Below are 16,280 nucleotides of genomic sequence, written 5' to 3' on the forward strand. Positions count from 1 at the left end.
ACACCATCAGTCCCACACACTGGCCGAGTGTGTCATGGGCAAGCCACGTCCGCACCCTGGCCTCGGCTTCCATGTCAGAAACCAGGGGAGCAGCTGCATTCTGGTTGCTGCAGGGATGCCGCGAGCTACTCCACATGTCACCTGCTCACATCTAGGCCCAATAATGCTGTTGTGACCGCTTGTGGCAGTCCTGGGAGGAAGGGTCAAGTACGGCTTCCCAGGAAGGCTGGCCCTGACCTTCCTTGTGTCCTGTCTCGATGGGCCTGGTCAGGAGCCCTGTCATGCCCTTTTGAACCTCCCATGTGCTGCATGCATCCTCTGCACAGTGGGCCCCAGGAAGCAGTTGTTAATGAGGGCGCAGAGCGAGTTCTAGCCTGAAACAAAGCCTCAGGCAATCAGGAGAGGCCCCAGCCTGTGGTCAGCTTGTCAGACTGCATCCCTCCATCTGGAATTCCTCCCTCATCACTGGGCCCACCCCCTTTCTATGCTGGCCTCTCTTTTAGAAACAGCTTCATAGCTGCTTGTGGCATACTCCCCCCCCACATCCACCCCCACCCCCGCCTGGCACCTCACCACAACAGGGCAGCTGGAGCAGGATCTAATCGTAGGGAACCCTGGCAAGGGACTGGCTGCTGGCCTGCTGCCCTGAGGCTGGCCAAACAGACACCTGCCCTTCCTGAGGTGCGAGCCACCTTTCCCTCTGTGATTCTGAATGTTTGGTGCTGTGCACATGTTGTGGCTTTCGAGGGGTTGGAGGATACAGCCTCATTCAAAGGTGAGCCTTCCTGAAGCGGGAGGCTAGAATGCTTGGCAGCGTGGAGGGCAAGAATGGCAGTGTGGAGAATCAGTCAGCTTCTTCCCCAAGAGCATCTTGCCACCTGTTGCTCAGTTAGAGAGTGCAAGCTGTGGGAAATCATTGGATGGGATGCTTTGTGACAGAGAACACCCATAGGTCAGGTCTGCAGGGTCTGGCCAGCCCTGGCAAGGTTGCACAGGAATGCATGGCATCTGCTGGTTCAAGGCTCTTGCTGAGATGGCTGGTTCTGCTTCTGATTCCCTCAGAGAAGCCCTTCAGGGTCCCGTAGGTTGTGGCTGCTCATCCTGGGGGTGGGGAGCAGGCTGGGGTGGGGCGAGTGGGCACTCCCAAGCTCATCTGCAACCCCCTATCCCCTGTCTCAAGCTCCTACCCCTGAGCCTCGGACCCCCCACTCACATTTATTACTCTCAACCCTTGTTCAGAGTTATCAGCACAATATGTACCCTTTATAATATGTACCATTTCCATCCCATCAGTTTCAAATCCGAGCTCCTCTCTCTGACATGCTGTATGAGGAGTGGCCAAATGTGGCTACTTCACATCTGGGTTTAGATGCTTCATTTTTTGGTGGGGAAATTGGGGAGGCACATTTTGAGAGCACTAGCAGCTTTGCAATTGCCCTTGGTCTTGGGCTGCCCAGGACCTGTTCTGGCTGAGCTGGTGGGTTCAGCTATGGATGCCTCCATGTTAAAATGCCCCGCCCCACTTGCCTGAGTCCTGCCACCCCCTCCCCCCCAATACAGTCCTCACATCAGGGACAAAGGGTGGAGATTTGGGTCTTAGGCTCTCCTGAATGTGACCACAAAGACACAAGACTGTTCCAAAGGTGGGTCTCAGCCATGCTGGCCTGGGAGCTCCTACTTCCTGCTGGTTGCAAAGGATGCCCTCATGGTCCAAGAAGCTGCAGCGGCTTTCTGGGGCACTTGCAGAGTGGGCCCCCTCCCACTGGCTGTTGGAAGTGAGGGCCAGAATTCCTGGCAGGTGATCCCAGGCAGCAGGACTGAGGGGGCTATGGGTCCAGCTGGCTCCTGTGTGCAGCCTGCTCTATAGCCCTTGAGCTGAGCTGCAGAGGCTGGTCCTCCACAGAGGCCTGGGCCTGGGCATCCAGCCTGGCGGGCTCCACCCTGATCTGGCTCAGGTCCAGAATGCGGCCTGGGCACCTCTGGTCCTGTGGGCTGTGGAGTGGGCTGGCCAGGGAGGGCAGGCCACGTATGGCAGCCGTGCTAGGGAAGGTGTTAGGCTGTTTCTGTGGCAGAATGTCAGGGCCCCTGGCCTCAGGCTGCCCGCAGAGCCCGCTACCTGTGTTCTGCCTTGGGGGCTGACAGTCTGGGTGGATCTGTAGGGCTGCCACCTGGGCCACACAGCCTGTCAGAGTGAGCTCTGAATCCACAGTGCTTCCCCCAAGACCTGGCCTCCAGGGACCTTGGAAACACCCCAGGTTCCCAGGCAGCCTGGGCTCCTGGGAGCCAGGCCAGGCAGAGGGGTTTGGGACCTTGTTTTTGCTGGACGTGTTGGTTGCCACGGGGGCTGCAGACCCCACAGAAGAGAGCGAGCCTTCAGGGTGGCTTTGTGTCCCTCCTTCCTCAGAGACCTGCACACACTCCAGAGAGGGGTCCCTGGATGGAGAGCTGGTCCCCTGCTTGGCCCCCACTAGGACCTCGCTCACTCCAGCAGGCAGGCCCTTGGTGCCCGAACATGCCCACAGCTCCCGCCTGCTGGGTGCTGAGCTCACGGAGGTCCTACCTGCATCTAAGGCCCGGGTCCCCCCGTCCTCCAGCTTCACTGGACCCGGGCACACCTTCTCAGAGCCAGCTCCTGGCTTCTCCACCAGTCCTCCCGGGGGCGCCGCAGGCTCCCTGGGGGCCGAGGCAGGCAGGGCACGGAGCTCTGGGCTCCGGCGGAGCCAGTTGATAATGCCCATGGTGATGGCAAGCTCGGTGTCGCAGAGCTTCAGCAGGCACTCCTTGCCCCTCCAGGAGCTCTGCAAGAAGCTCTGGCTGAGTAGGTCTGGGCCTGGAGCGGCGGCCAGGTTCTCTTCTGCCCCCACGTGGAAGCTGCACATGGACAGCGGGGCTCCCAGTGCCGGCCCCGACAGACTCTCAGACACGCACAGGTCGTCATCCAGGTTCGGGCTCCCGGGGCCCTCAGTGGGGTCATAGAAGAGCTCGTAGAGGGCATCTCCGCTGTAGCTGTCCCGGGGGAAGGCGGCTGCGGGTGTGCCTGGGCTCGGGGCCTCCTTCTTGTCCTCCTCGAGGCCTGGTGAGAAGGAGTCATAGTAGCCCTCGTCGCTCGTGGACACAGATTCTGGCCTCTCGCTCTTGGGGGTGCCTGTGTCTATGGAGCTGGCTTTGGAGCCGCTGTGGGGGTCCCTGCATGGGCACAGGGGGAGCTCAGCAAGCCCAGATGCATCTGGCCTGGGCTTGTCTGTGTCTGACCCCTGGGGGCCCCCCAGCCACGGACCTAGCAGGGCGCGCTGTTGCTGCCTCACCGAGTGATTCACACGGTCCCAGAACTTGTCAAAGTCAGACATCTCATTCTGGGCAGGCGATGCCAGCTGCTCTACGCTGCCCTGGCAGGGGCCCCTGGAAGCCATGGAGTCAGGGACCTGGGCAGGGCTCTCCAGGCCCTCATGCAGCTCCAGGGATGGCACTGAGCTCTCGTCTGCAAAGATCTCCCCGCAGCCGGTGAGTGAGTCAAAGCTCTTGAGTGAGGCCACATCCTCACACAGGGCCCTGCAGAGGTCAAAGGAGGAGTCGGGCAGGAACTCACTGTCAGACAGGTCCTGGCACAGGCTGTCCAGTCCCAGCCCCTCGCCCAAGGGGAAGCAAGCTGTGCCTTGCTGCCCTCCAGCCTCTGATGGGCCTTCAGGGGAGGACAAGCTCTTCCCCTTGGTTGTCAGCGAGGCCAAATTCTCAGTCTTGTTTCTGCGGATGTGGAATAGATTCCGAAAACATTTCTTGGGTCGTTTCAGGGAAATTCTCTTCCTTGGGATGCTCTTGGCCACAGCTGGTACAAAGGGCATCTGGGGCACAAAGTGGCGGTAGTCAATCATGCGCTGGCTCCTGGGGGGCCCTGGGAAGCTTGCACTGCCCACCAGCTGCCCTGTAGCTGAGGCTGCCCTGTCAGCCCTGGGCACACTGTCGTGAGTCTTGCTCTTCTGCACCGGTTTGAAGGTGGTCCCACAGAGAGCTGCAGGCCCCCCATTGGTGTCTGGCTGGGCCCCCTTGTCGGAGCACCTGTCATATCCTTGGGTGCTGGGACTGACCTGGGGGCCCCTCTCACTGTGGGGTCGCTGCTGCCCTCCTGGTGAGACTGCATCCTCCGTGGCCGGGGCAGTGGCTGCTGGATCTGGGGGTTTCTCATGGTCAATCTGCAGGCTAGATTTGATGAATGTCTTTCCTCTCTTCAGCTCCATGCTGCAGTGTCCCTGCTGCTGTGGAGGAAAGAAGGAGGCACTCGGTATCCAAGATGGAGGCCTGTGGTTCTAGAAGACCTGTGTTTGCCTCCCCCCCACCCCCCACTGCCCACATGGGCATGGGAGCTGATCTCTGACATCTGAGCTTGGATCCTCCATAGAGGCAAGAGGAGAGGGAGATGGGAACTGCCCCACCCACAGGCTTGCTGCTCCAGCCTTTGTAGATAACTGATAGCCAGAGAAGTTAAGTCATGTGCTTAAAGGCAGACAACAGGAGACAAAATGAGAACGTACTGGGGTCTGGTACTCCTGTAGCTGTGATCTTGCGACTCCCTCAAGCATCCTTTCAGAGCTTATCTGGGCAAGTTAGACTTCCATGCCCAAGCCTGGCACTCTACCCACAGCACCATATCGTTAGGAGGAATATCATGGCCCTTCTGAGTGGATGAAGCAGAGGACTCAATAAATAAGTTGCTTCCTTCATGCAAGAGACAAGGAAACCCAAGCCTACTTCCTGGGCTGGGTGCAGTGGGCCATGTGGGCATGGGGGGAGGGAAGACACATGCATGCCTTCCAGGACTGCTGCATCTTTTTGAGGACGGAAGAGTCAGTCTACACAGAGGCCATCAGGCAAGGCACAGCCAAGCATCTCATGGTGCACGAGAGCTTGCGCGGGGAGAAGAGAGCAATGTGGCAGAAGGCAAAAGGGAGGAGACAAGCAGGAGACCCGGAACAGGCAGACTGGCCACACACAGCACATCATGAGCTGAAAGTGCAGGCAGGTGTCGTCTTTTGTGCACGTCCTAACTGTAAACATTGCTACCTGGAGTGCCATCCAGAGAAAGGTTCTGATGCCCAGTCTGAGTTCAATGGGAAAGAGCGTTGGAATCGCTTATTGATGTTTGTCCTGGGTTTGGGAGTGGGAAGGTGGTAAGGGTGTTAACAACTTGATCACCCTTGCACAGCTGGGGAGTTTGGCCTTACCCCCAGTCAGGGAAGAGCTATGGAAGTCTTCTGAGGGAGTGGGTGGAAGCAGTGGCATAATGAAGTTGATGGTCTGAGACCATTTATCTGATGTCTGAGTGGAGGATGGACTCGAGGCTCTGAACAGAGAGGACTCACAGGAGGAAGCTAAAATGGGCCACGTATATGGAGATAAGGTCTAGATGGAAACTGCAGTTCTAAGCATGAAAAAGAGGGGTAAAGTCATAGGGTCTTTCAAAGGAAGAAACACCAGGATTTAGCAACTAAATAAAGAAAGACAAGCAGGCCAGAAGTCATAAACACTGAGGCCGGGATTCATGCCATGAGGGGGACCATAGGAGTGGGAAAAGTCCAGAAAGTGGAGAGGATGAGAGGTGAGCAAAGGCAAGGAAGGGACCTCTGTTAAGAGCTGGTTTGGGGGAGAGGAGCAAGGGTCTAGTTTTAAACGCATTGCCTTTGGGGTGAGTTTGGAGACCCACAAGGCCACATCGAAAGAAGGCAATGCTATATCAGTTAACAAAGGATGTCACAGTCATCAGCGATTGCAGCCCTCCAGTGTGAGCCGGTGAGCCCTGAGGAAACTCAGGAAGGAAAGAATACCTGCCATCTAGCAGCCATCAGACTGCAGCCACTCCCATGATCAGCCCTCAGGAAACTCAGGGTGTGAAAACACAGGATGCTGGCCCCAGGTAGCTGAGGTGCATATCAAAGGAATGATTTCAGTGAGCCCAGAATCTTGCATCTTCCCATACACAGAAAAGTGCTAAATTCCTTAACTTGGGATAGCTGGTTTTCTTTAATTAACAATAATTTTTTGACGTTCAGACTACCTGCCCTTTGTTGCAAAACTTCTATATAACCTCATTCCCCCCCTTGCCTCCTCGGAACGTTTGTCTCAGGGTTACTTGAGATGCTGCCTCCTGGGCTTGAAGTCCTAAATATTCCCGCCAAATAAAACATAACTCAAAAAAAAAAAAAAAAAGAAGAAGAAGAAGAAGGCAGTGCTGAAGAGCACCCCCTGAGAGGCCCCCCCCGGTGTGTTGTTCCTCACAGGTACCCCGCTCCCAGGCTCCATCTGCCTCACTGTCTCCGCCTCTCCTTGGCAGTGAGGGACCTGCCAGTTGGTCCTCTGGCTGATTTCTTGGGCTCTCCATAAGGAGTGCTCCATAGGGAGCACTGAGTTTCACTCTCCCTCAGTCCACAGTCTGTGAGGGAGGAATAGAGCAGGTGGCAGGCAAGTGGCTTTATTGGCCTGCATGTCTTTCACACACACTGCCAAAGAGGCCTCCCAGTCCCCTCCGGAGAGTCTCGGAAATGCTTCAACATGGGGTCCTGGAGGTGGGCGGAGGGGCTGCCTCCAGGCCCAGCTGGCAATGTTAAAGCCAAAGAGGATGAAAAGGGGTGGCAAAGTTGGCACTGCAGAGGCTCACAGGGCAAGTGTCACGGCCTCCACCCCACTCCCACCTGTGGGCAATGCTTCCTCCCCTGCAGAGGAACACCTGGGGCCTTTGGCCAGAGGACAGTAGAAGGAGCAGGCACCGTGTCAGGGAAGGCTGCAGAGCCCAGGCTTGCCTCTGGCTGCAGTTCAGCTCTTGGTGGCAGCATCCTGGACAATGGGTCAGTCCCTCAAGCTGCCGTTCTGCCTCCTGCCAGGTGGCATGTGCCCAAGTCTTTCCCACCCTGTACCTGCAGACCCCATTTCCACTCCCCACAATCTTTTGTAGCCTAGCTCTGATGGGTTTGGGTACACACAGCATAGTGGTTACTTTCTGGGCTCTGGAGTGGGAAGACCTGTATCTGAGTCTTTGTTCCATCTACCTAACCAGGCAGAGTGCTTGGCCCATAACCTTATAAGGGACATACTACTGTAACCCCCATTTGATAAAGGAGAAATTAAGGTGCAGAAAAGTCAACGGATTGGCCCAGGTCACACAGGTGGTAAGTAACAGACCTAGGATTTGAACCCAAGCCTGTCTGATACTAAACATGTGCTCTTAACTGATAGACATTCTATGAACTAACAGCTCAATCTCCCCTTCATGGGAAATCTAAACATTGAATAATAAATGTGGTTTTGTGAGAAATTTTGGAAAGCATAATGAAAATGACGATTAAAAGCAAAAGTATAGCTCACAAACTTAGAAAAATTGTAACTGAAGGTAGTATAATTTCTATGGCAAGAAATTTTGGAGATATTCATTATGAGATTTCTATTGCATTTGTTTTTTTTTCCATGTTTTAGAAAAATCTTTTTATTACTGTACTTTGGGAAATAACTTCAACCAGGCATGATAAAGATTATTTCACCGTGTGCAGAATTTTGCAACTACAGAAAATCAGATGGTTTATTTGATACTGATCTCTATAAATAAAACTACTAGTTTCTTAATTCTTGGAATAGTTACTGATTTAAAATCAAATTCTTGGAATAGTTACTGATTTAAAATCATGAGCAGTTGGAAATTTCACCACACTCTAAAGTTGGAAAATGGTCTTTCAAAACAGCTGTCATTGCTATAGGTGTTGGGACCAAATGTCACTAATATTGCCAACCCTATTTCCTGAGTTCATTTAGCACTTTGCACGTTGTTAGGACAGTAAGCACTAAGGCCCAGAACAATGAACCAGAGACTTGCAAAATACTGGAGCAATCAGGTGAAATTCAGTGTGTGTTCAGTCCATTCAGTTTCCATGTTAAAATATTTCACCAGATCCTGACTCTTTGGAAATGTGGGGTCCATATGTGACACGGGTGGGAACTCCCTGAGAGGTCAGAAGACCCACTGCCCAACTGGAGTCAAGCTGAGTAGTCATCTTTCATGATAATTCTCAGGGGCACAGTGGGATTTATCTGGACAGCCAGGTGCTGGCATTCTCATTTCCTGAGGGCAAAGGCCGTGTGTCCAGGTTCTCAGTTGCAAAAATGCACAATCTGCCTTGTAACCCTGTGGTTAGACACCCTCTTTGTGGAGCCTGAGAGATACTCCCTCATCATTTGCCAGCCAGGGAGGCCAATTTTCCGTTTTAACAGGTCACTCCAGTTGTGGGTGAGAATGTAAAATAGGAGCAAGAGTGGACACAAGAGGGCAGGTTAGGAGCCAGAGGAAGGTCCAGTGGAAAGAAAGTGGTGGCAGAGACTTCCCACGTGTGAAAGCTTACATATCAGCATCTTACACAGAGCATGCACATGCATACGAACTTACTGCAGATTGAGCAAATGAAGTAATTCCACTTGCTGCTTTTCTACATTATGACTAACTTTAGCTCAACTGCCTAGAATTTTCTTTTCCTTTTGGTAAGGTAATTCTATGTTTTTCTTTCCTTTTTTGAACATTAAAATGACCAGGTATTTCATGGAGCAAAATAAAAACCTTGGAGCTACACATGTGCAACAGAAACAGTTTGGAAATATAAAAATTTTGACTAATAGTTTTGGTATTTACCCTGCCTTCTCCTGCCCCACCCTCAATATCCAGGAAAATCACAAACATGAAACACAAAGGGGTGAATGGTGATAAGAGAGTAGGGACCTCTGAGGGGAGCCCCGCCCAGGGACATCCTGGACATTGGGGTGGAGAAGCTATGTATGGGGCAGTAGTTTATCTCTGTAATAGGCTGCCTTGTCTAAGCCAAAACCTTCAGGGTGATGGAGTGAAGGCCACTTTAGGGAGGGACAGCCTCTGTGTTCTGGGATGGGTGTGGGGTGGGGAATGAAGTAGAAATAGAATCTGCAGTGTTTAGAACATCACCAATTCACCCAGCCCCCACGCTGGGGAGACAAAGGGGCCTTTGGGGAGCGAAGGTCCCGGTCTACTCTTTCTAAGGGAGTCTCTGGGCGTTCCTGGCCTGCCCAGTGGAGAAAAGATGGGTCTCCGGTCTTACTCGTCCTTTCCCAGTACCCGCATCCGAGGGGACAAGGTTCCCCCCTTCCCTAGCCCAGACCTTTTCAGGTCTGGGTCATCGCTCCCAGACCCCGCATCACGGAGTGGACAGAGTGCAGACACTGGTTCCTCCTCTCCGCCCGCCCATTGCGCGAAAAACGTACAAAAATTTCCAAATCGCTGCCCTCCTCCGCTCCACGCCTACATCCTCGGGGCTTTGGCGACTTACCGCTGGGGCCTGGAGCGTCGCAGGACGCGGCCTGGGCAGGTCCGGGAGCCGCGCCCGATCCCGAGCTGAGCATTCAGCACCACGGTCAGCTCCCGGCGCCGCGCGCGCCAGCCCGGACCCTGGGAGGCCGAGGGCCGGCTCCCTCCCTTCGCCGCAGGAGGGGCTGGGAGGCCGCGGCAGGAGGCGGGCCCGCAGGGGTTTAGCCGCCGGAGGGCAATCGGGCCGGGGCGGGGCGGGGCCGGGCAGAGAGCCAGTCGGCCGCGTAGGCGCCCCCGCGCAGTAGTGGGCGAGGCGGCGCGCGGGGCCGGGTGGGGACTGCTCTGGCAGGGCCGCCGCCCGGACCTCGCTCGGTCTCGCTTTGTTCGTGTTTATTCCGGTATCTGCCTCCGTGCGTCTCTGCCCCCCCGCAGGGCTGTGGTTCTGCATCCCTCAGGCCCAGCCTCTTGGGCTCCCCAGACTGACAGCCGCCCAGTCGTCTCCCCTCGCCCCCGACCGTATTCCCCCGCCGCGGTCCGAACTCCTGAGAGCGCGCAGGTGTGGGTGCCCCTACCCCCCACAGCCCGCAGCGCCGGGGCACGTTTATCCAACCCTCTCGGAAGGGCCGAGTCACGAGCCCTCCCCAGGATTCGGAGCGGGTTTGGAAGAAGGAGCAGCCCAATCTCGAGATGCGGGGCAGTCTCCAAGCGCCTTCCTTACAGTGTGCCTTTCTTGGGCCCGATTATATTATTAACGGGAAGGAACGAGGTGCTCCCCTCACAGGTACTCACAGTGTGGCGTCTGCCGGTGCTGTGGCCTGCCGCAGTCTTGCGGGAGGGGCACAAGTGCTGTGGCACTCTCTCCCCGCTGAGCTGAGGAAGGAGGGTCTGCACGCTGGCAGCAGGAATAAAGTATGGAGTAAGCAACTCCGGGATGGCTCGGAGAGAAGTGCCAGGAGCATGGGTGAGGGGCGGAGCACAGGCAGGGCTGGTGGGGCGGGGCGGGGTGGGGTGAGGGGGGAGAGTACAGGCAGAGAGCGCTGGGAGGAAGAAGGAAGGAGTCTTGCAGTCCAGGCTTGGGCTGAGGCCCCAAAGAGGTCGAGGCTCCGCGGATGACGAAGGCCATTCCTTTCTTTGAGCCTGATGGGCTCCCTCCCTGTTCCCATTTCCAAAAAAAAAATCCCCTGGATACAAGACGTCCTTCCTTGGTCTGGGCTGGCTTTGTCATAAATCAGCAGCCTTCTTCATCATCAGTCACCTTGAGATCGTCCCGCTCCAGTCGCCCCAGTCAAGAGCAGCTCCGCCGCAGGCCCCTCCTTCAGCGAGGATCACCCACCACCTTTGGGTGAGGCCCCCTTCTTGCATTTCTTGGAGTTGAATCGTCTTTCTACCCAGTGACTGACTCACCGTCACCCCAGATGTCCTCCCTCCCCCCATGTTGATGGTATAGTCCTGACCTTTCCTGGCAGTTTCTGGCCTTCAGAGTTCCCAGAATCAATTTCGCCCCTATTACGTAGAAACACAGGTGGATCTGTGCCTCATGCCACATAACCCTGAATCAAGTGTAGGATCCCCTAGACTCCACAGTCCTCACCAGTTTAAGTTAACAAAGATTAGCCTCTCCTATTACGGTCTTCCTTCTTCCGCATTACAGCATTACAAGAACAAATTTTCCCTTAACTTTTTCCATTGAGTGATAATTGGTCTAGTCAATGCTCAGCTTGTCACCCTTTTGTCAGTGAGAACTATTCTAAGCCATCTACTTCCTCCTTTTAGACAGTTTAAAAACATCCTTATTTTGGGGTATAAAAACCCCAAACAAAAACAAACTATATATATATATATAAAACATATAAATATATATTTATATGTAATAAACAAACTATATATAATTATATATTATATATAAAATATATTTATATATATAAATAAACTATATATATACACACACACATATATATAATTTTTTTCCCCAAGACATGGGATCTGGTCTTCTCCAAGGACCCCTGGAAAGACCTTTCACACCAAGATTTCCCAGTTTAGATATTACTGAAAGATTTTTTCTTTAAATTGTTTTAATATAAACTTACTTTATGTTATTTTTGTAATACACTGACTTAGTTTTCTCATCTGCATTTTCACGCTGTGGCTATAACCCTCTTCTTTCCTGGCATGGGCTCTTAGGGTTTTCCGACCTGGTCTCCCAGGTGACTTGATTGACTGGAGGATCTCAGGCCCCCTGGCCACACCCCTTGCCTTCTGACAGACCCAGAGGATTTCACTTAACTGTGAGCACAAATTTAACAACAGCCTATGATGCTGATCTGGCCAGCTGCATCAGTAGGTGTGCAAAGCTCCAGGTTTGCAGCCTGAGAACCCAGTTCCATGTGGGGCCCACATCTGAAGGGACTGGGAGGTGAGGGGGTGGAACCCCACACCTCTGTGGAAGTCTGGCAGGACTGGGACTGTCAACTTGGGGAAGAACATGCTTCAGGGGCCACAACTTGGAGAAGGTGGCTGACCAGGGAGGAGGGCCAATGGTTCCAAGGATGGGCATGGCAAGAGGCACTCTAGGACTCAGGTCAGTTCCCCTGCAGCAAGATGTCCTCCCCAATCTCAAACAAACTAGTGTGAGGGGTACTATCAGATGAAGTGGCTATGGCTATGGCTGGATGGTTTCTTGTTCTTTTACATTTATCTATATTTTAAAACATCCATCTTAAAAAAAAACTGAACAGAGTTTCTTTTTCTAAATTGTGGCAAAATATACATAACATAGAATTTTCAATTCAACAGTTATTAAGTGTACAGTTCGATGTCATTAAGTACATTACATAGTTGTATACCATCATGTTTACCTACTTCCAAAATATTTTCATCACCCCAAATAGAAACTCTGTACCCATAAAGTGATAACTACTCATTCCTCACTCCTCTTAGCTGCTGTATTCTACTTTCTACCTGTATTCTACTTTCTTTCCCTGTGAATTAGACTCTTCTATGTAACTCATATAAGTGGAATCATTCAATATTTGCCCTTCTGTGTCTGGTTTATTTCACTTAGCATAAGGTTTTCAAGGTTCACCCATGTTGTATAATAGCATGTATCAAAATTTCATTCCTTTTTAGGACTGAATAATATTGCAGTGTATGTATGTACCACATTTCTTTACCCATTCATCCACTGATGGACATTTGGACATTGTTTCTACCTTTTATCTATTGTGAATAATGCTGCTATAAACATTAGTGTACAAATATCTGTTCAAGTTTCAGCTATCACTTCTTTCTGGTATAGACCTAGAAGTGGAATTGTTGATCATATGGTAATTCTATGTTTAGTTTTTTGAGGAACCATCACTTTCTTTTCACAGTGGCAGCACCAGTTTACATTCCCACCAGGAATTTCTCCACATCTTTGCAGATACTTGTTATTTTCTGTGTTTTGTTGTTTTTTTGAATAATAGCCATCCTAATGGGTGTGAGTTGGTATCTCCTTGTGATTTTGATTTGCATTTCCCTAATTAGTAATGTTAAGGATGTTTTTCATGTGATTATTGGCCATTTGTATATCTTCTCTGGAGAAATATCTATTCAAGTTCTTTATTGAATTTTAAATTGGATTATTTGTCTTTTTTTCCATCTGTATTGAGATATTATTGACATATATTGGGTTGGCCAAAAAGTTCGTTTGGGTTTTTCCTTAAGATGTTACAAAAAACCTGAATGAACATTTTGGGCAACCTGATACATATGTAAGTTTAAGGTATAGAACTTGATGATTTTATACACAAATATATGGCAAAATATTTTCTACAATAAGGTTAGTTAACACTTTTATCCCCTCACAATATTGCCATCTGGGGGAGCTGAGGAGATAACATTTAATATTCATTCTCTTAACAACTTTCAAGTATACAATACAGTATTGTCAATTATTGTCAACATGCTGTACATTACATTACCCAGAACTTATTCATCTTGTAATTGGAAGTTTGTAATTCCAATATATCTTTGACCAATATCTCCCCATTTCCCCCATACTCTGGCAACCACCCTTCCACTCTCTGTTTCTATGAGTTCAGCTTTTTAAGATTCTACATATAAGTGACTCATGTGGTATATGCCATTCTCTGTCTGACTTATTTCACTTATCATAAAGCCCTCAGGGTCAATCCATGTTGTCACAAAAGGCAGGATTTCCTTCTTTTTATGTCTGAATAATATTCCAGTGTGTGTGTGTGTGTGTGTGTACATTTTCTTTATCCATTCATCCATCCATGTCGGCTATTGTGAATAATGTTTCAATGAACATGGGGTTGCAGATATCTCTTCAAGATAGTGATTTCATTTCATTTGGATATATACTCAGAAGTAGGATTGCTGGATCATATGGAAATTCTATTTTTAATTTTTTGAGGACCCTCCATACTGTTTTCCATAGGGGCTGCACCAATTTCCATTCCCACCAACATCGCACAAGGGATCCCTTTTCTCCACATCCTTGCCAACACTTTGTTGTCTCTGGTATTTTTAATAATAGACATTCTAACAGGTGTGAGGTGATATCTCATTGTGGTTTTGACTTGCATTTCCCTGATGATTAGTGATGTTGACTACATTTTCATGTTGTTGGCCATTTATAATGGCCTATGTCTATTCAGATCCTCTTTATTTTTTAGTCATATTGGTTTTCTTTTTTTTTTTGCTATTGAGTTGTATGAATTTCTCATGTATTTTGGATATTAGCCCATTATCAGACAGATGGTTTGTGAGTATTTTCTCCCACTCCATAGCTTGCTTTTATATTTTGCTGATTATTTCTTTTGTCATAAAGAAGCTTTTTAATTTAGCTTCACTTGTTGATTTTTACTTTTGTTGCTTGTGCTTTGGTTACTGAACTGAACTTGGGTCTGCTTGCCTGACTTGCAGCAAAGCCAATCTACTGACACTGTGTTGTAGTGAAGGAAAGTACAGCGTTTATTGCAGGGCCAAGTGAGAATGGGCAGCTCCTGCTCAAAAGACCTGAACTCCCTGATGGCTTTCAGGGAAGGGTTTTTAAAGGCAACATTAGAGGTGAAGTTTGTAGGGTGCCTGAGCAGCTGGTAGACATTCCTCTGATTCGCTGTTGGTGAAGTAATAGGGTGGTATTTCAGGAGTTAACATCATCAACCTTCTGGTTCCAACCTGTCTGAGGTCTACATGTTTGTCATCAGCATGCAGTTAATTTCTTCCACCTGGTGGGGGTTTTAATATCTACAAAACATCTCATGGGTATGACTGAAGAGGAACTAAAGATCTTTGACTTTGCCTTATGGCCTAAACTATTATTATTTTGTCTGGCTTGACTGCTTTCCTTTGTTTCTGCGTTTTCTCACTTCTTTGATTAAATTTGTTGTTTGGAACTTGGGGAATGCCTAGGAGGCTAAAGCTTTTTTACAAACCAGTGGCTGGGGACATGGTGGTGGGGGGAGATCTGTCCCCAGCAAGGCTCCGTAGGGTCCTGCTTAGTTTCACTTTTAGTGCCGTATTTAAAAAATCATTGCCAGGACAAAAGTCAAGAAGCTTTACCCCTGTGTTTTCTTCCAGGAGTTTTACAATTTGGGTCTTACATTTAAACATTTAATCCATTTCAGTTAATTTTTGAGAGTGGTCTAAGGGTTCCAATTTCTTTTTTCTGCATGTGAATATCCGGTTTTCCTAACAATATTCATTCCCCACTGAGTAGTCTGGGCTCCCTTGTCAAATATTAGCTAACCATATATGCATGGGTTTATTTCTGGGCTCTTGATTCTGTTCTATTAGCCTACATGTCTGTTTTTGTGCCAATACCGTACTGTTTTTATTACTATCACTTTGTAATAAAATTTGGGATCAGAAAGTGTGATGCCTCCAGCTTTGTTCTTCTTTCTCAATATTTCAGCTATTTGGAGTCTTTCATGATCCTTTGGAATTTTAGGATTTTTTTTTTCTATTTCTGTTTGAAAAATGCTGTTGGAATTTTGATAGGGATTGCATTGAACCTATAAATGGCTTTGATAGTACAAACATCTGAATAATATTAATTCTTCCTCCATGGCATATTTTTCTATTTATTTCTGTCTTCTTCAATTTCTTTCATCAATGTCTTGTAGTTTTCAGTGTACAGATTGTTCACTTCCTTGGTTAAATTTATTTCTAAGTATTTTATTATTCTTGATTATATTGCAAATAGAATTATTTTCTTTAATTCTTTTTCAGATTGTTTTTTATTACTGTATAGAAATGCAACTGATTTTTATATGTTGTTGTATCCTTCAACTTTACTAAAATTTGTTTATTAGTTCTAATAGATTTTTGGTAGTCTTAGGATTTTCTAAGTATGAGATCATGTCATCTGGAAACAAAGACAATTTTTCTTCTTCCTCTGTAATTTGGATGCCTTTTATTTCTTTTTCTCACCTAGCTGCTCTGTCTAGGATATCCAGTGCTATGTTGAATAGGAATAGGGAGAATGGTCACCCTTGTGTTGTTCCTGATCTTAGTGGGAAAGCTTTCAACCTTTCACTGTTGAGTTTGATGTTAGCTGAATGTTTGTCATATATAGCTTTTATTATGTTTAGTATGTTCCTTTTATGCCCATCTGTTGAGAATTTTTATACTGAAAGAATGTTGAATTTTGTGAAGTACTCTTTCTGCATCTATTGAGGTGATCATATGATTTTTATCTTTCATTTTATTAATGTGGTATATCACATTTATTGATTTGCATATGTTGAACCATCCTTGCATCCCAGAGACTAAATCACACTTGATCATGGTGTATCATCCTTCAATGTGCTGTTGAATTCAGTTTCCAAGTATCTTGTTGAGAATTTTTAAATGTATATTCAGTAGGGTATTGGTCTATAGTTTCCTTTTCCTATAGTGTCCTTATCTGGCTTTGGTATAAGGGTAATGCTGGCTTTGTAAAGTGAGTTTGGGAATGTTCCTTCTTTAA

At 48.9% G+C, this 16,280-nt stretch overlaps 1 protein-coding gene across 1 annotated transcript; it reads right to left on the bottom strand.

The window, feature by feature from the left end:
* Nucleotides 1–567: 567 nt before the first annotated feature.
* AMER3 (APC membrane recruitment protein 3) lies at nucleotides 568–9,450 on the bottom strand. Its single transcript, XM_082397012.1, is given in 3 exon segments — nucleotides 568–1,832; nucleotides 1,834–4,250; nucleotides 9,327–9,450. Coding segments are annotated over 2 exon segments (2,727 nt in total). The 5' UTR covers nucleotides 4,233–4,250; nucleotides 9,327–9,450; the 3' UTR covers nucleotides 568–1,504.
* Between the last annotated feature and the right edge of the window lie 6,830 nt (nucleotides 9,451–16,280).

This window comes from Balaenoptera borealis, assembly GCF_965194805.1.
Source record: "Balaenoptera borealis genome assembly, chromosome: 6".
Taxonomy (NCBI): domain Eukaryota; kingdom Metazoa; phylum Chordata; class Mammalia; order Artiodactyla; family Balaenopteridae; genus Balaenoptera; species Balaenoptera borealis.